This window comes from Dipodomys spectabilis, unplaced genomic scaffold (assembly GCF_019054845.1).
Source record: "Dipodomys spectabilis isolate Male_0828 unplaced genomic scaffold, ASM1905484v1 ptg000297l, whole genome shotgun sequence".
NCBI classification, from domain to species: domain Eukaryota; kingdom Metazoa; phylum Chordata; class Mammalia; order Rodentia; family Heteromyidae; genus Dipodomys; species Dipodomys spectabilis.
Window position 1 is genome coordinate 18,933,891 of NW_024870974.1, and position 16,739 is coordinate 18,950,629.

Below are 16,739 nucleotides of genomic sequence, written 5' to 3' on the forward strand. Positions count from 1 at the left end.
GAGTCTGTTCCTAAGCAGCAGATAAATACAGCCTTCGGGGTGATAAGCCTTACATACAAGTCCATGCTTTGGGGGTGGGGGTGGGGGCGCCATGGCTTCCTACCTTGAGGAAATCCCACAGGCATTTGTTCCCATGTCAGTTATTCACAACTCTTCCCATGCTACATATTGCCTTGATCAAGAAGCTCAAGATGTAAGCCATCTCTCAGTAACATTCTCTCCCTGAATGCTGAGAACATGAAAACCAGACCACATGTCGGCCATCTGTATTTGTAGTTGTCAACAGGTCTGTTTGGGGATAAACAGTTTTGAAGAAGCAATTCAACTGGTTGGAAGATTAGCCAAGGAATAGCTCAAAGACCAAAACAAGAATGTGAAGTCAGATACTCTAAAAAACAACAACAACACAAAAACAACCTAGCACAGTTCTGTTTCCCTGCTAAACATTGTTTTGTCACAGCCTGAGAGAAAGAGCGACTGCCAGGGTTTGTGGGAGCACAACAGGGGAATATATTTACTCATGAACAAACGTCTCTGCTACCAAGCAATGGGAGTTGGTTCACTGACCTTTAGCTAACTGCTAAGGAACAGGTCATTGTAGAAATTCCATATTGCTTCAAGTGGCTGTGTGAAGGCACACAGGGACAAGGTGTGCGGGTTCAAGTGCACAAAGCAGTGCTCATTTCCATAAAATGGCGGCATTTCCCAAAGGCCATCTTAAGAATAGTTGTATGGATGGAAACACTACTCTAGTGGAGCTATTAAAAATGGAGAGATGGCAAGGGGAAAATGAAGACTCATCTACTGAAGGCATCAGGGAACAACTTAGCAAACATAGGATGCCACAGATTGGTGGAGGGGATGATACCGCTGTAAGGGAGAGGCACAGTGACCCAGCAGCACCCCATGCTCTACAAACAAGGGAGCACATGTGTCCCCTGCTGGGAGGGACAGCTATTTTCTCCAAAAAGATGTCATTTATAAAAATGCACCCTTTTTGAGCTGGACCCTTTTCCAGCTCCTGTCAAGAAGTGATAAACTATTGAGGCATAGCATAAAGCATGCTATTTTCCGTGTGCCCAGTCAAACCTTGTGAAATGGCTCTGGTCACCTTTCCCAAAGTAGTAATTAAAAAAAAAAAATCGTTGTTCCCAACTACTCTCTGATCTTTAAAATAAAGCACAAATGCCACACACCTCTTCAAAAATCAGCAGGACCTGCTCCCTCCCTGTTCCCATCCAGATCCCAAATCCTTCAGCCAACAATTGTTTAAAATCCCCTCACCAGCATCTCTATCAGGACTCCTGTTGGGATTAGGGAAGGAAGGCTGGACACGACTGTCCAGCATCCATTCAATCATAGTGCCCAGACATATTGTCGCTCCTGGACATAGTGCGCAAGTGTTCAAATGAAGCACTAATGAACAGTATAAGCACTCTCAACAGGAGTCATACACTAGAGAAGCTGTGTTATGCCAAGAAAACCCTGATGGCTCCTCTCCTGGGGAATGTCTCACTTGAACATGGCTGATTTGTAAGGGCTTTCTCAAAGCAATCTGTAAATAGGAAGTAGGAGAAATCCTCTGCAATTGTAGCTTTAGCAATAGAATCTGACCAAGTCTAGACTCTGGGCTTTGCTTTACTCTAAATGATTGTCACAGTTCCACAGGACAGCTTTTCCTCTCCTGTGTGGTAAACTGAGAGGTGAGTATCAATGCCAAGGCTCTTAAAAGGGACCAGGTAGATGTTCATTTAACTGCACAAACATGGCAGGGTGGCTGTGATGGAGTTTTTGTTTTTCCAGACTGAAATAGGATTATGCGCTAGAATTTTAACCCAATTCAACTAAGATACTCCTTTTGTGGAAGCACCACCGCTAGATCCTAATTCCATTAGGACAGGATCTAATGTATAAGCCATGTACACACCAGTTTAATTTCAGTCAGGCAAATATAAGGAAATGACACCACTTGAACCTTAAATTAAATAATCTTGGAGGAAGATATAGGTTTTGATACTTCTTTTAATTCTTTTAGCATTTTGTATATTGACACACATGTAAAAGAAAATGAAACTTAAGTGAGCAATTCTTTACAAATCAATCATAATTTTGTCTCTCTCTTACTCATGTCAGTGAAAAAATCACCAACTATTATGAAAACTGGACAAATTATATCACAAAAGAACCCCCCAAAATAGAAAAACATTTCATAAAAAATATGTCTAAATATGAAACAGCTGCTTCCTGGTGCCTTCACATCCTTCTCTTCTGGGTGCTGATGTACAACACTGAAAAGACAAAAATAAATCTTAGGTATCATAGCAACACATTTCAAATGCAGATGGACCCGACTGACAACTCTGTATATTAAAAAGGAGCCCTCTCACCATGGTATTAATTTGGGAGCCACTAAAAGACTAGTTTTACGAACCTTGTCCTTGGTTTCATGTCTTATGCCTGCGTCTAATTTTACCTATGCATCTGGCTGACTTTACAGGTTGCGAGAAGGAATTCAAATAAAATGAAGCATCTAAAGTCTACGAATGCTTTATAATGAAATGTGCAATAATTACTCTTTTAAGGAAATAAGTCAGGGAATCTACCAGGCTAAATTTCAGATTAAGAATAAGTAAGTAGTATACTTCCTTTTACCTCCACAGCATAAGCTCTAAACTTACTCTTTACTTTTTTAATTTCAACAGAAGAAACTAATGTTTTTTATTTATTTATTGGCCAGTCCTGGGGCTTGAACTCAGGGGCTGAGCACTGTCCTTGAGCTTCTTTGGCTCAAGGCTAGCATTTTACCACTTAAGCCACAGCCCCATTTTTGGCATTTTATGTTTATGTGGTGCTAAGGAATCGAACCCAGGGCTTCATGCATGCTAGGCAAGCACTAAGCCACATTCCCAGCCCCAGAAACTAGTATTTTTTAAATAAGATATCAAACTCCAGAGCTTCCCAAAGTTTTGCTTAGGTGAGACAGCCAAACTGAATTCAATAGGATACGTGGCACATGAAAACGAAGGAAAACCGGAATGCAGGATCACCATGCAAGCTTTCTGCAGAGGCACTCCCTTCCTCTGTGTGCTCAGATAGTCTCATTAGAGTGAACATTAAGACATATCACACGAACCCAGCCTAAATGACCTGAGTTAAGTTAGGATCCTCTAAGAGCACACCAGTGAATCTGGGAATCTAAAGAGAAGTGTCCCGACCACAGCTTGCAGAAGGCTGTCTGAAGGGACTCCTTACAAGTCAAGTCAAGCCATTCCAGGAATGCCACAGTCCCATATGCAATGGGCTTATGAAAGGACAGAGCATCCCTGGCCTAGAGACTTCCCAGCTGTCTTGAGATGAGCAAACCGTAACACCTCTTAGTAAAAAGAGAAAGTCAAATTAGAAAGATACAAGAAACAGGAGAAGAAAGTCTATTAAAAAGCAAGCAAACACGTATGTAAGACTCTTTATAGCAAAGAGGCCCAACTGTTAAGGTGCTGAGGATACTCTTAATCTAAAGTAAAGAGCTCAATATAAAATCTAAACTCAAGAATACCAGAGCTCCATTTGAATGGGATGAGACCAAAACAAAGTGTAGGGCTTAGTCAAGGGTAATTGCTGAAATTTTGATGTCTTCCTTTCCTTGCTAAATATTCATGAAATGTGGGGTATAGTAGTGAGTATTTGTAATCCAGCATTTGAGACCAGCCTAGACACTCTAATGAAACTCTGCCCACCCCTGCCCCAGTTCAAATATGATTTTACTGATAATTTGTGCTTTAAAATAAAGTGACTGTAAAACAAACAAACAAACCAATAATTGTAGATAGCAATGTAGTAGGTCTCAAGAAACTGTATAACTTCAGGGCTGTATTTCCTATAGTTCCATTTGTCAAATTAAAAGGTACACATTTCCACAAAACTAACTACTAAGCAAATATTAACAGAGAAGATGCGCTAAATGCCAAATTATATAAACTAAAATCCTCACAATATAGTAGGGAAGTGGCACCCATTCTTACGGCCCTGATTTCCAGACTATAAGACACACGAGTAGATGTTAGGGGAATATAATAAGTGATATTTAAGAGAACAAAGTTCTAGATCAACCTAACGAAGCCCCTCAGATGCTTATCAGTAAAAAGAGCAAATTAGAGAATTTCTAGTTGCTAAAAAAATCCCATTTTTGACCCCAAAACAAACCTAGCTGCAATGTAGATCTTAGAAGCACTTAAAAACAAAAGACAAAAACAACTAAAAGTCAACTTTTAAATTATCTAGAAAGCCCTCGGTTGCTCCTGATTATAAACAAAAATGGTTTATTACAAACACTGCCCAATAGCAGAGTGAAGAAATATTACCATTGTTTCCTCGGATAAATGCATCCCCGTACTTATTCTTGAGCTGTCCATTGACATACTCCTCTGTCTGTTCCAAGGCTATGTTCATGTAGCCGTCCAGGCAAGCCAGGACTCCTGGGGACAAGATTTGGTCAAAAGCAAGATACACAAAGTAAGCAAGAGCTGGGTATAACTTACAACTAACATTGTTTATTACCCTTAGATGCATAAGATAAAAATTAAGCACAAGAGGTGTGTTCACTCAGCGAGAGTCTGAATGGGGCTAGGAAGTCCAAGCAATGAAAGCAGCCAGCGCCCACTACCCCAGCACAGACTGCAAACTACCCTTTCTTCTCCTAGCATGCATGATTACCACAGCAACTTTTAAAGCCTTTACAGGAGAAAATGCTCAAGAGGAGCCTAGGGAAAATGCTGTTCTTTGGCAGCTAACAACAGGAGCAGGCAATTATGCCTGGACAAACCATCCTCCTTTCCAGTGGCACTTCTTACTTTCGCCACTAAGTGAAATGCAGACCTGGCAGATTTACTTCACTCTTTTACAACAGCTACTGAAGCAGATGAATGTACTCTGGGGTTAAGAGGAAGTCTCCACAATCTGTTAAAATAATACAAGAGGAGACAGCAGGTGCTCCTGAAAGAACATCTCAAAGCTGTGACTCACAGTGAAGAGCAGCTTGAGAATACAAGGCGACATATTGCATTCTAACGCATCCCATTCTGTTCTGTTACAGTTAAAATATTTTCAAATCAAAACTAATAGAGAAAAATGGCTAAACACATTCCAGAGAGCTTTCAAGGAAACAATGTGAGTGAATCACTGTAATTGTGTGATGATGGTACAGATTTCAAAAAATCTGACCAGATCATTTTTTTTCCCTCAAGAAATGAAAGCCTCTAACGCTCAGCTTCTACTTTAAAGTGGTACTTTCTAGTGCACACACGGAGGTGTGTGTGTTTAAAAGCATGTACCACAGATTCAATTCGATTAACTGAGTCAACAGTTTCATTTAAAGTCTTAGCATCATTAATATGCTCCTCACTCTCTGCTTCTGCCCCCATTATCCTCTAAACAAAAAAAGTTTCTTTTCAAAATCACGCGTGTGTAATGAGAGCACAAGACATTAAGCTAACGGAACTCTCAGAGCTGTAAACTTAAAAGAATCAAAATGGATGGGACACTATCAAGAACTATTAATATACCTCAGCAAAACAAAGCTGAAGACACAACTTTACAGCTTCTTTCCTGTTTGGGCTATCTTACATCTAGCCCACAATTATAAAATATCTAAGACATCACATGTAAATTATGTGAAACAGTTTTTAAAAAACATTTAGAATAAAAATGCTTATAATTCAAAACATCTATTCATATAAAAGTAAAAAAAAAATCTGCTTAGAGCATAAAGTTATAACTCCCTTCCTTCTCCAAGAGATAAATTACTTCAATGAGGAACTTTCTTCAAATTTAAACTTTCTTCAATGAGGAACTTTCTTCAAATTTAAAGAGCAATCACCACCAAGAGTAGTTCATTCTTTTAATAAGGCTCCCTCACCACATTTTAACAGTTCATCAAAGGAGAAAAATTATACATGAAAATACGTTCAACCTCATCACTAAACAAAGAAAGTAATATAAGGGCTGCTGAGAATAGGAAGATAAATCTGAGCCCCACTGGTGGGCCACTGGGCACACAGATATCCTAAGCCCAGGGGATCCACCCTAACAAGATACTTGGGCTAATGCTCAAGATAGAAGGGGGATGGGGGGGGGGTAGAAGTGAGGGCGGGGGATGCACAATTGCTTACAATAGCAGAAAACTGATATGTGTAGAAAGAAGAAAAAGGGAGGTGATTATCACTAATTATTTATTAAAGAGACCAAGAAAAGGTCTAGTGAATTAGTTATCTCTACCTGTGAAATAGTCTAGGTAATGGAATGTATCTTAATTTTGGAAGATTATGGACTTAGTAACTTTAAAAAAGGGAATTTGGTATGAGGAGCTGTAGGACTCTCTGGATACCGCCACGTTTCAGGTGGGAAGGTCATGCTGTAAGATAATATGCAGTTAAGGAGCTGCTAGCCAGTCTCAAACACTTTGCCAACACTGTGCTGCTGTGCTTGGTGTTCAGCTACTCGTGCCTGAGGTGACTGGGAATGGGTCCCTAGTCACGACTGGGAATTTGTGTATAGATCCTCACAGAGCAGTCAGAATCTCAAAGACGGGAGACAGAAGCATGTACGCTCTGCTGGCAGAAGTTTCTCTTGAAAAGGAACCTTTTGAGAGGTTGAAAAAGGGACATTGGCAACCAATGCATCTCCTGGCCTATCGGGTACATTTAAGAGGCTAATAAAAATCAGCAGGTCACATTTACTTATTTAGTTATCAGTGCAGATGAAACATGAAAATATTACCTCGATAATCTACTCCAGAATTTAATTTTACTACAACTGGCCGTCCGATGATTTGCTTTAAGAAGTCACTAGGGGTTTGCTTCCGCAGACTCATTTTAACAATCCTGATCAGAAAGACGAAAGGGAGTGATAAACATTAAAGGCAAAAGTTAATTATTCAATAAGAACAACCACCAACCCTTGGGCCCTTAACATATTTATAGGAAATCAAGTATACTGTATACAGAGCCTCACTATTATTATTCTACAAGTATATCATAGCTAGCATGCTGTCAGGTGCAGACTGAGACAATGAAGCAGACACTATGCTAAGCACTTTACAGCTCATGGTACAGCCTCATTAGAGAGCTGTGTTTATAGACAAGTACTCCCAGCTGCGTGTCACTGCTGGACACCTGTCACAGCACCTCTACCATTTAGTGAACTCTTGTTTTATGCTGACAACTCTATTAACATTATTAGCTATTAGCCATCACATTTAATATGTACAGGAAGGCTGGGAAGGCCTTGACTTTCCCATTTTGCTGATGAAAATAAACCAAAATGTGATAGAACACTCAAATCAGCCTTAAAGTCCACATTAAAAGGAAGAGGCACACTTGTGAATAACTAATGTCCAAACATTACTTCTGAAAATAACATCATCACAACCAAAAGCTAATAACTGAGTCTACAATATGACATCAAAAAGCTGAGCTGGACTTGTTGAAACCCCTTTGTATAACTACTCAAAAGATAATTTCTTTAAAAAAGCCAGACTGACTGAAGGACTAGCTCAAGAGCATCAGCAGAGCAAGCTCATGCCCTGTGTTCAAACCCCAGTGCCAGAAGAAAAAAGAAGTCAGACAGAAAAGTTGGCCATTGATCCTTTTTTTGTTTTTTTTTCCCCCGTCAGTTGTGGGGCTTGAACTCTGGGCCTGGACGCTGTCTCTCAGCTCTTCAGCTCAAGGCTAGCGCTCTACCACTTGAGCCACAGCGCCACTTCCCCATTGATTCTTTTGAAACCTATCATATTGTACAACTACTATGTCTCTAAAACATTTCAGCATAAATAGAACATTCATCACTTAAGCAGAGTAAAGAGACTTTGGAAATCAGATTTTACTCAGTAAAATTCAGTATCACTATTAGTGAGTAGGCTTTAAAAATTAATACAGACAAAAACATTTTCAGAACTCTCCCCCCAGAATTCAAGTTTATGTTTTCAATCGAAATAGTTAATAAACATTGCTTCATAAAACATACTAACAATCTGAATTCATGTTCAGGATAATCGAAGATGTTCTGAAGGTCAATGTGCAGGTTGAGCAGTTTGGGTAGGCTGTAATTCTAGGTTACTTTTTTTTCATTTGCTCAACAAATGTGTCAGGTTCACACTGTGTAAAAAACATGTCACACCAGAAGCTATAACTTAGGACCTTGGAAACTAGAAGAATTTTAAAACTTTTTTAAGGGGCATGAATGAATAAAAGGGATCATAATGTAAGAAAAAATATTTTCCTTAGAGAAGTCAACATTCTGGGTTAAAATACAAATTTCAGAAATCATCACTGGGACCATCTACAGCTCCTACACTAAAGGCCTGAATGATGTTTTTAGAATATTAACTGATGCTTTTTCTCAGCAAATTTTATTCCACTGGCAATTGCCAGCTTCTCTATTATTTTTTTTTTTTTAGATCCAGTCTCAACAGATAACTGGAATTACAACTACTATTCATCAGAGACTCAGGCCACACAGCAATTTTATTTGTGCTGTTTTGAGTGTAAAGAGAAAAATGGCAAAGTAAATACTGTACCAGATTCAATACCTTTTAATTAACAGAGTGAAAACAAACAGATCTTCTTGCTCATCCATAAACCACCTTATTTATGCCTTACATATGGCTGTGTTGTGTCTGGCTACCTGTAGGGAAAGGCCTCCTGAATTTTAGGATTACCTCCTACGGCCCAAGCCAAATCCTGCTATGCCAGTCTCTTCACGATCCAAGTCCAGAGAGAACTAGCCGTCCACTCTCAACAAAACAAAATCCCCAAATGAAAACTAACACAAAACACCTACTACAATGCACTGTGATGTGGAAAACCTAGTTCACAGTGATAACTACGGAGATTAACTACTTTAATTATTAGTACCTTAACTTAATCCTAGAGTAGTCACAGTTTAGTCTAAAATAAAGTTAGGTGGCTTAAAGCTAACGATAGATGAAAAATAAGCCTAGACTACCAGCTGTTTGACATCATTTGTTACTGGAATGATAACTTTCTACACTTTTTCAAAAGCCAGTCATGTTCTCTCAAGTGTGCCAAAGACAGACATCCAGACTCCTCTTTATCTTCCTGAAGGCAATCCACACTTCAGCATTTCATGGGGCACCTACCATGTGTCTGACACTCAGGATGGGTACGTAGCACAAGAGACATGGCCCTGGGCCTTGGGAGAGTTTACACTCCAGAGGGCTTGGCACACACAGCAATGGCTGTGCATATTTGCCTAGAAGCAGGTATAGAGAACAGTGGGGAGAGACAGAGAAAAGGATTTCTGGTGGTGCCACCTGAGCCAGGTCTGGAGCAAATGGTTGGCCAGCTGCATAGAGGAGCATTTTAGCAGAGGCACTGCACTGTGTGTTTAGAAGGCAAAATCTCCATGCAGAGAGGAGCCAGCCACGCTGACTTCTCGGTCAGTTTCTCCAAGGGGAGACATATGGGTCACTTGTAGCTATTCTTCAGCAGTTCTGGGCTAGGCCAAAGAATCAGTCTCCATAACCCTACGACATTCTAATGAGGTGGCAAGTCTAGGAAATCTCATTGTCAGGGACAGGGAGCAGGGGAGGGAATGAGGAGTGTGAGTGGAGTCAGGCTATCTCCACTTAGCTCTGGCATCGTCTAGTTTTTGGCACTGGGTATATTTAATATTTAATAAGCCCCATCACAATCTACTTTCTGCAGCCTTTCCTTTCATATCCTTACCCTTCCCTCCTAACTCTCTCTCTCTCTCAAACAAAAAAAAGATCTCTTCTCTCTCAAACTACTGTAAGCCACATAAAAGAAGGGGCTAATAACAAACTTCTTATCTGTTCTTCAGAATATCTCCATCCCACGGATCTCCTGAAAATACATTTGAGAGTGACTTGGTAAGAGTATGGCTGCCTTCAGAGCATTTTACCCATCATTTTAGGAGAGCCACATCCTTTACATTAGTCTTCATTAGGCTCCCTGTTCCTCCCTGTTATTTAATGACTTGCCCATAAATCCACTTTGTATGAATAAATTGGTCTTGACACCACAATTTTTCCTATCACTTGGCTCAAGTAATTCTAAGTTTTCATCCTTTTAATTGGATAAGGCAGAAGGAGCGGTTCTGACAATGTCTGAAGCAAGAGATAAGAGTCTTGAACGGGAAAGTAAGCAAGCAGGAAGAAAGAAAAGTTCCCTTTGCAGGGTCACTTTGGCAAGATTTCTCTCTTCAAAATTACCGCATAATCATCCTCTTTGACTGTGGTCCCTCCCCCAACTCTCAGGTTTGCTTAAACAATGTATTTTCATAAATGGTTATGAAGTCAAAAGCAGTACCTTTTCTGTCAGAGGCTACTGAGATGTCTAGTAGAAACTACCCTGCAGAGATCTGCTGTTTTTAGTAACGCAGGGAACAAATTTTATTCATCCAAGGATGTGCCAGACCAATGCTGGCTTCACATTCAATGCACATGGAAACCGGGTGAGGCAGATCGCACGCAGAGCCAATCTGACCCCAACGCCCACGCCCTTTCAGACATCACACACTTGACTTTTAGAATTCATCAAGGTTCCTGTCAAACCTGGGGAACACACATGGAGACAAGAAGGGATTTGGCTGGAGAGAAATGGCACTGGAGGCAAACTAACTAGAACAAAACAGTGTAAATTAGCCTGCAAATAAATATAGGGAAGGGGAAAAAAAATACATCGGATAGGACTGTGAGTTGTGCTAGTGAGCAGAAGATAGGAAAATCTTTATTTCTTGGCACTTACCTAAAAATGTTTACCTATTCCCAGAGTGTCTGCCATAAAGAATTAATAAGAGGGAAAAGCAAAAAAGTGCAAGGAACATTACAATCTAAGGAACATTACAGCCCAAGCTCTGCAGTAAGCCATCAGGACTTGAAACACTAACAGGAAACAGCTCCCTGAGAGAGGGAGGGCTTTGCCATCCTGAAACATCAGCCCCTCCAGCCCCATTTCCTCCCCAAAGGCCAAAAGAATCCATTCACAACACAACTTTCCACTCCCAGTCACAGTCTTTTTAGACCAAATTGTCATTCTTCCATTTGTCAACCATCCTCCCACAGTGGATTCTAATTTATCCTCAATGCCCAAGTCTGTGGAAGACATTCAAGACTAATGCCAAGCAAAATGCCTGTCCCAACTCTAGCCTACAGATCCAGGCATGTATTTCACCAGCTACTAACTTATAATGCCTCTATTGTGACCACCAAATAGAAAAAGACGGGGAAAAGAAATGTTTCTGTGCTGCTTAAGAAAATGAAGCATGGAAGAAACACAGCCGCTGGTGCTGGGAAAACTGGGCAGCCACATGCAGAAAACTAAAAGTGGACCCCAGCCTATCACCATGCACCAACATCAACTCAAAATGGATTAAAGACCTTAACATTAAACCTGAATCTCTGAAACTACTGCAGGACAGAGTAGGAGAGACACTTGAACTAATAGGCACAGGAAGGAACTTCCTGAACAGAGTCCCAGGGTCACAACAAGTTGGAGAAAGACTCGACAAATGGGACTACCTTAAAATAAAAAGCTTCTGCACAGCTAAATCTATCGCAACTAAGCTAGAAAGACAACCAACTAATTGGGAAAAAATATTTACCAGCAATATATCAGACAAGGGGTTAACATCCTGTATATACAGGGAACTCAAGAAACTAATCCCTCCCAAACCTAACAAACCAATTACTAAATGGGCAAGGGAACTAAAGAGGGACTTCTCAAATGAAGAAATAAAAATGGCAAAGAAACACATGAGGAAATGTTCATCATCCCTGGTGGTAAAGGAAATGCAAATAAAGACAACCCTGAGATACCACCTTACCCCAGTCAGAATGTCCCACATCCACAAATCAGCCAACGACAAATGCTGGAGGGGATGTGGAGAAAGAGGAACCCTATTACACTGCTGGTGGGAATGTACACTTATACAACCACTTTGGAAAGCAGTCTGGAGGGTCCTTAGAAAGCTAAAGATTGACCTCCCTTACGACCCAGTCATACCACTTCTAGGCATCTACCCTGAACAACAGGAACCAATATACAAGGACACGTGCACCTCCATGTTTATTGCAGCACTGTTCGCAATAGTCAGGATATGGAAACAACCTAGATGCCCCACCACAGATGAATGGATCCAAAAATTGTGGTATCTATACACAATGGAATATTATGCAGCCATTAGAAATGACAAAATAATGGCATTTGCAGGGAAATGGATGGAGCTAGAAGGAATCATGTTGAGCGAGGTAAGCCAAGAACGAAGAGACAAACGGTACATGGTCTCCCTGATAAGTGGATGCTAAATCCAAAATGTTAGGTGATACGATAAAACTAACAGGACTTAAGAAACAAAGAACTCCCGCTCATCTGGTTGAACCACTACTAAATATCCCCATGCTGCTGATCACAAATATGGTATATAACATGTGAACACTGTTATATATTACAGACTGTGGTAGACAATTTGCTCCAGGGAAGTTAGAATGAACTTGTGACTTTGAAATTATGTAATCATTTAATCACAATCAAAAAAAAAAAAAAAAAAGAACCTCGGGGAAGGGAGGGAGGGAGGGGATGGTAGGGGGAAAACAATGGAGGGGGTAACAATGTTCAAGAGGAAGTGTACTCATAACCTCACTCATGTAACTGTAACCCTCTGTATAGTAGCTTTACAATAAAAAAAAAAAAAAAAAAAAAGAAAATGAAGCAGCTGCTGGGCACCAATGTACTCCTGTAATCACAGCAACATAGGAGGCTGAGATTAGGAGAGCTGTGGTTAGAGGCCAGCCCAGCATACATGCCAGACCCCAGTCTTAATCTAGTTGAGTATGGTGACATACCTGTCACCCTAATCTAAGACTAGGAAGGATTGAGGTTTCAAGCCAGCAAAGGCAGGAGAAAGGCTGAGAGACTCCATCTCCATGGAAAAGCTGGGTTTGGTAATACAACTATGACAAGCAGCCTAAAATAGGTGGCATAGGTGGCTTGTGGTCCAGACATGTGACCAGGAAAGCAGCAAGATCCTATTTCAAAAATAACCAGTGCAACAAGGCCTGAAGGTGTGGTTCAGCGATTGCGCACCTGCTCAGCAAACACAAGGACAAGTCCTAACCTCAGTATCTCTCTCTCTCACACACACACACACTCACACGCGCACACATACACCCCAAGTCTACAGAGATGCTTGTAGGTCTGATTCTCAGACCTACACAGGTCCCAGTTCATTCCCTTAAGTGGTTTGTACTAGGGGCAATTTTTGTGGCCTATTCTCAGGACACTTGGAAACGTGTGGAAGCATTTAAAATGTCATGACAGGAAGGTGTGCTACTAGCATCTAGTGGATAGAAGCCAGAGGTGCTGCTAAACATTGAAAACGTTCAGCTCAGTAAGCCCTTGAAAATAACAACTAAAAAAAGAAAAGAAGAAAAAAGAAAAACAAGCCATTATTTTCTGGTCTAAAATTTTTAAAGTACAGCAGATGAGAACCAACTGCTATGTTTAATTAGATAAAGAATTATAAATTACCATCAGCTCTACATGTCAGTGAGTTTCACACCATGAAACCAGAAAGGCCTGGAATTTTTTTCTTGTCCTTATTTCCTAAATAATACTCTATTACACCTATGTACAGTGGCTACGTTTTACTTGTAATTACTTTTAAGTAAGTGTGAGATGGCTTAGAGCACGTGGGAGGATGTGGGCTGGTTATATACAAATCTATACATCTATGTAAGAAAATCCATGGACTATGGTAGTGAGGTGGGTCCTAGAACCACTCCTTCTGATACTGAGGGACAACTGTGTAACGTACTAGTAATATTTTATCCCAGCACAAAGAGAATCTGGAAGCAACTGTCAAAATCTCAGAGGGGTTGCCATTCTAAATAATGCATTTCTAGGCCTGAACATGAGAAAGTTACTTTTCTATTTTTCAGGGTTTCAGGCTCATCAAACGAGTAAACACTTTTAGTATGATTATAAAAGGAGAGAAGACGCTAAGAATTATAAAAATCTTATAAAACTCTAGCATCTAGTAGACCACAGGTTAGTGAGAAAACACCTAATGGATGGGTGGGTACTCACTTGGAAAGCAGGAAACCTGAGTTCTAATCCCAGCTCTGCTACTTATTTAGCTGTGTGACTTGAGTAAGTCATCAATTCATCTCTCATGGCCCCAGGTTCATCTGCAAAATAAGGGAGTTATGCTGGGTGACCACTGAAATCTTTCTGGCTCTAATAGTCAGCTAGCCTCTGCAGTAACCCCAATATCACTCACTCACACTCACACTCACACACACACCTGAAGATCCTGTACAAAATTCAACCAGGCAGAATTGCCAGACACCACCATCAACAAGAATAATAACGCGAGGATTTGAGGCACATAGCTTCAATCCCAGTGTTCAGGAGGCAGAACAATGAACTTGAGGTCAGCCTGGGCTACTTAGCAACACCCTGTCCCAACAAAACACAATGACGATGATAAAAATAACTAAAAACCTAGCAACAGATATGAAGACCTTAAAGCAACTTACTAGCTCAACTAATTATTTTACTTCTGAGAACAAGGGCAACCTCAAACACAGGGGAAAGATGTTCACTATATTATCATCTGGGATGCTGAAATGAAGAAAAATTTTTTTAAAAGACACAAATGTCTCACAGTCAAGGAAAATAGCTAGTAGAGTAACTTATGGGACCAGTTAAAGGAAAAAAGTCAGGCGCCAGGTGGCTCACGCCTGTAATCCTAGCTGCTCAGGAGGCTGAGATCTGGGGATTGTGGTTCAAAGCCAGCCTAGGGAAGAAAAGTCCTTGAGACTCTTACCTCCAATTAACCACCAGAAAACAGAAAGTGGCACTGTGGTTCAAGCGGTAGAGCACTAGCCTTGAGCTGAAGGGCTGAGGGACAGCGCCCAGGCCCAGACTTCCAAGCCCCATGGTTTTTAGGAACCATTTTTAAATGGAAGTCAAAAACTATATTTATCTAGTCATAAAAATGACTCTGCTAAGTTAGAAAGTGGCACATATAAGAGAAAAAGATTGGAGTCAGAAAGGTTCCATCAAGTATCATTTTCCTCACTTAAGTCTCCTGCATTCCCACTTTTTCTACCATAACCATATATTCGTTCCTAAAGCACGTGTGTCACTAAATCATGTATCATCAGAACCCTATGTGAGTGGTGTGTGTTTCACTACCAAATCTTGCATTATCCAGATCCCAGGCTTCGGGGTGTGTAGTGTGGAAGTGTGCTGTTTGTTTCACTACTAAATCTTGCAAAATTAGGATCCTGGGCATCAAGGTAGGGTGTGTGTGTCTGGCATCTCACCATCAAACCTGCCTCGGGATCCTGGGCACTGTGGTGTGTCTAGTGTGTTGGTGTGTGTGTGTCTCACTATTCAATCTGGCAGCATGCGGATCCGACACCCCGAACTGCAGATTCCCGCTCTGCGCGTGCGCACACGGCTTCTCCCAGGCGTCCGTATTTTCATCGTTTTGCACTTGTCACGCTGCCCACGCGGCGGGCCCGGCCGCGGGGATCCGGGCCTGACCCCTCGGTGGGTGGCGAGCCCGGCTCCGCACTCCGGGGCCCGCAGCCCGGCCCGGCGAGGCGGGGCCCCGGTTCGAGTCCGCTTTCCCGCCAAACCCCGGGTCAGCGTCGGGGTCGGGCGCACGCCGCCCCCTCCCCCCGGGAGCCGCCCCGGAAGTCACCTCCGAGGCCCCCGCGCGGCCGCGGCGCCTCCCACCGGCGACCCCGGCCGCGGGGCCCGGCCCGGCCCGGCCGCCGGGAACGCCGGGGCCTGGAGCGCGGCGCGCGCGCGGCCTCGCCCGACCGCCCCGCCCCGTCCGCGCGGCCGCCGGCCTCGCCTCACCTCCCCGCCCGGATCCGAACCCGCACCGCCGGCGCCTCCGCGTCCCACGCTCCGAAAGCCGAGACCGCGCAGACTGCGGCCAGTTCCCGCGTCCGCCAATCAGCGGCTTCCTCCGCTACGGCGGCCCGCGGGGGCCAAAAAGGCCCGGCCGCGCCGCAGCGCGCTCCCCAGCACCCTGGTAAGTGAGGGGGAGCGTCTGTCCGTGCACGGGGCGGAAAGCGGACCAGGCGGGCTTGCATTCGCCCGAAAGCAGAACGCCGGAGCAGAACAGCCTGGAAGCGGCCTTTTGGGTCAGATTTTCTTTACGGAAACGTAAGGAGTAACTTGAGTTTACCAATGCCCTTGAATAATTATAAGTAGATAAATGGCTGCAAGTGATTAGGTCCACCTTTGGATCTGAGTTAAATGCGTGAAATGCAAGACCCTATTAGCAAGAGATTGTTTCCCCTTCAGTGTTGATAGAGGGGAAAAAATCACTACAGTGACTTCAACTTAAAATGACATAGATGGTGATGCATTGCAAACTAAGCTAGTTGTCATTGGACGTGAATAGCGGGACTCCCTCAAACGCTGCTGTGGGAAGGAGGTTAGAGTCTTGCATGCATTCCCAGTATTCCTTGCCACTAATGGAAAAAGGAGAGAAAAAAGAAAAATTTTATACCAGGATGATTCTCTTTTTTTCTCTACACACATACCCTCATCAGTTTAGTTTATATTTCAGTTCTATTTATGACATTTCACACTTTGTTAAGTGTGAATAGGACCTATTCACAGGACCTGTTTCCCTATTCACAGGGATTCCTCTGGGTGGTGAGAAGTTTTCCCTCTTCT

The 16,739-nt window shown here is 42.3% G+C and overlaps 1 protein-coding gene across 5 annotated transcripts; it reads right to left on the reverse strand.

Annotated features, from left to right (window-relative positions):
* Positions 1-2,004: 2,004 nt before the first annotated feature.
* Lsm6 (LSM6 homolog, U6 small nuclear RNA and mRNA degradation associated) lies at positions 2,005-16,007 on the reverse strand. Of its 5 annotated transcripts, none has more exons than XM_042701722.1 (5): positions 15,935-16,007; positions 15,607-15,610; positions 6,772-6,877; positions 4,359-4,472; positions 2,005-2,288 (listed from the first exon to the last, which is right to left on the reverse strand). In XM_042701722.1, exons 3-5 carry the CDS (start codon positions 6,863-6,865, stop codon positions 2,254-2,256), a joined length of 243 nt encoding a protein of 80 aa, XP_042557656.1. In that variant the 5' UTR covers positions 6,866-6,877; positions 15,607-15,610; positions 15,935-16,007; the 3' UTR covers positions 2,005-2,253. The 5 variants fall into 5 exon arrangements, with proteins under 5 accessions (XP_042557656.1, XP_042557652.1, XP_042557654.1 ...); XM_042701718.1 differs by lacking the exon at positions 15,607-15,610 and adding an exon at positions 14,121-14,221 and having other exon boundaries at positions 6,772-6,875; positions 15,909-16,004; XM_042701720.1 differs by lacking the exon at positions 15,607-15,610 and adding an exon at positions 14,121-14,221 and having other exon boundaries at positions 6,772-6,875; positions 15,935-15,980.
* Positions 16,008-16,739: the final 732 nt, after the last annotated feature.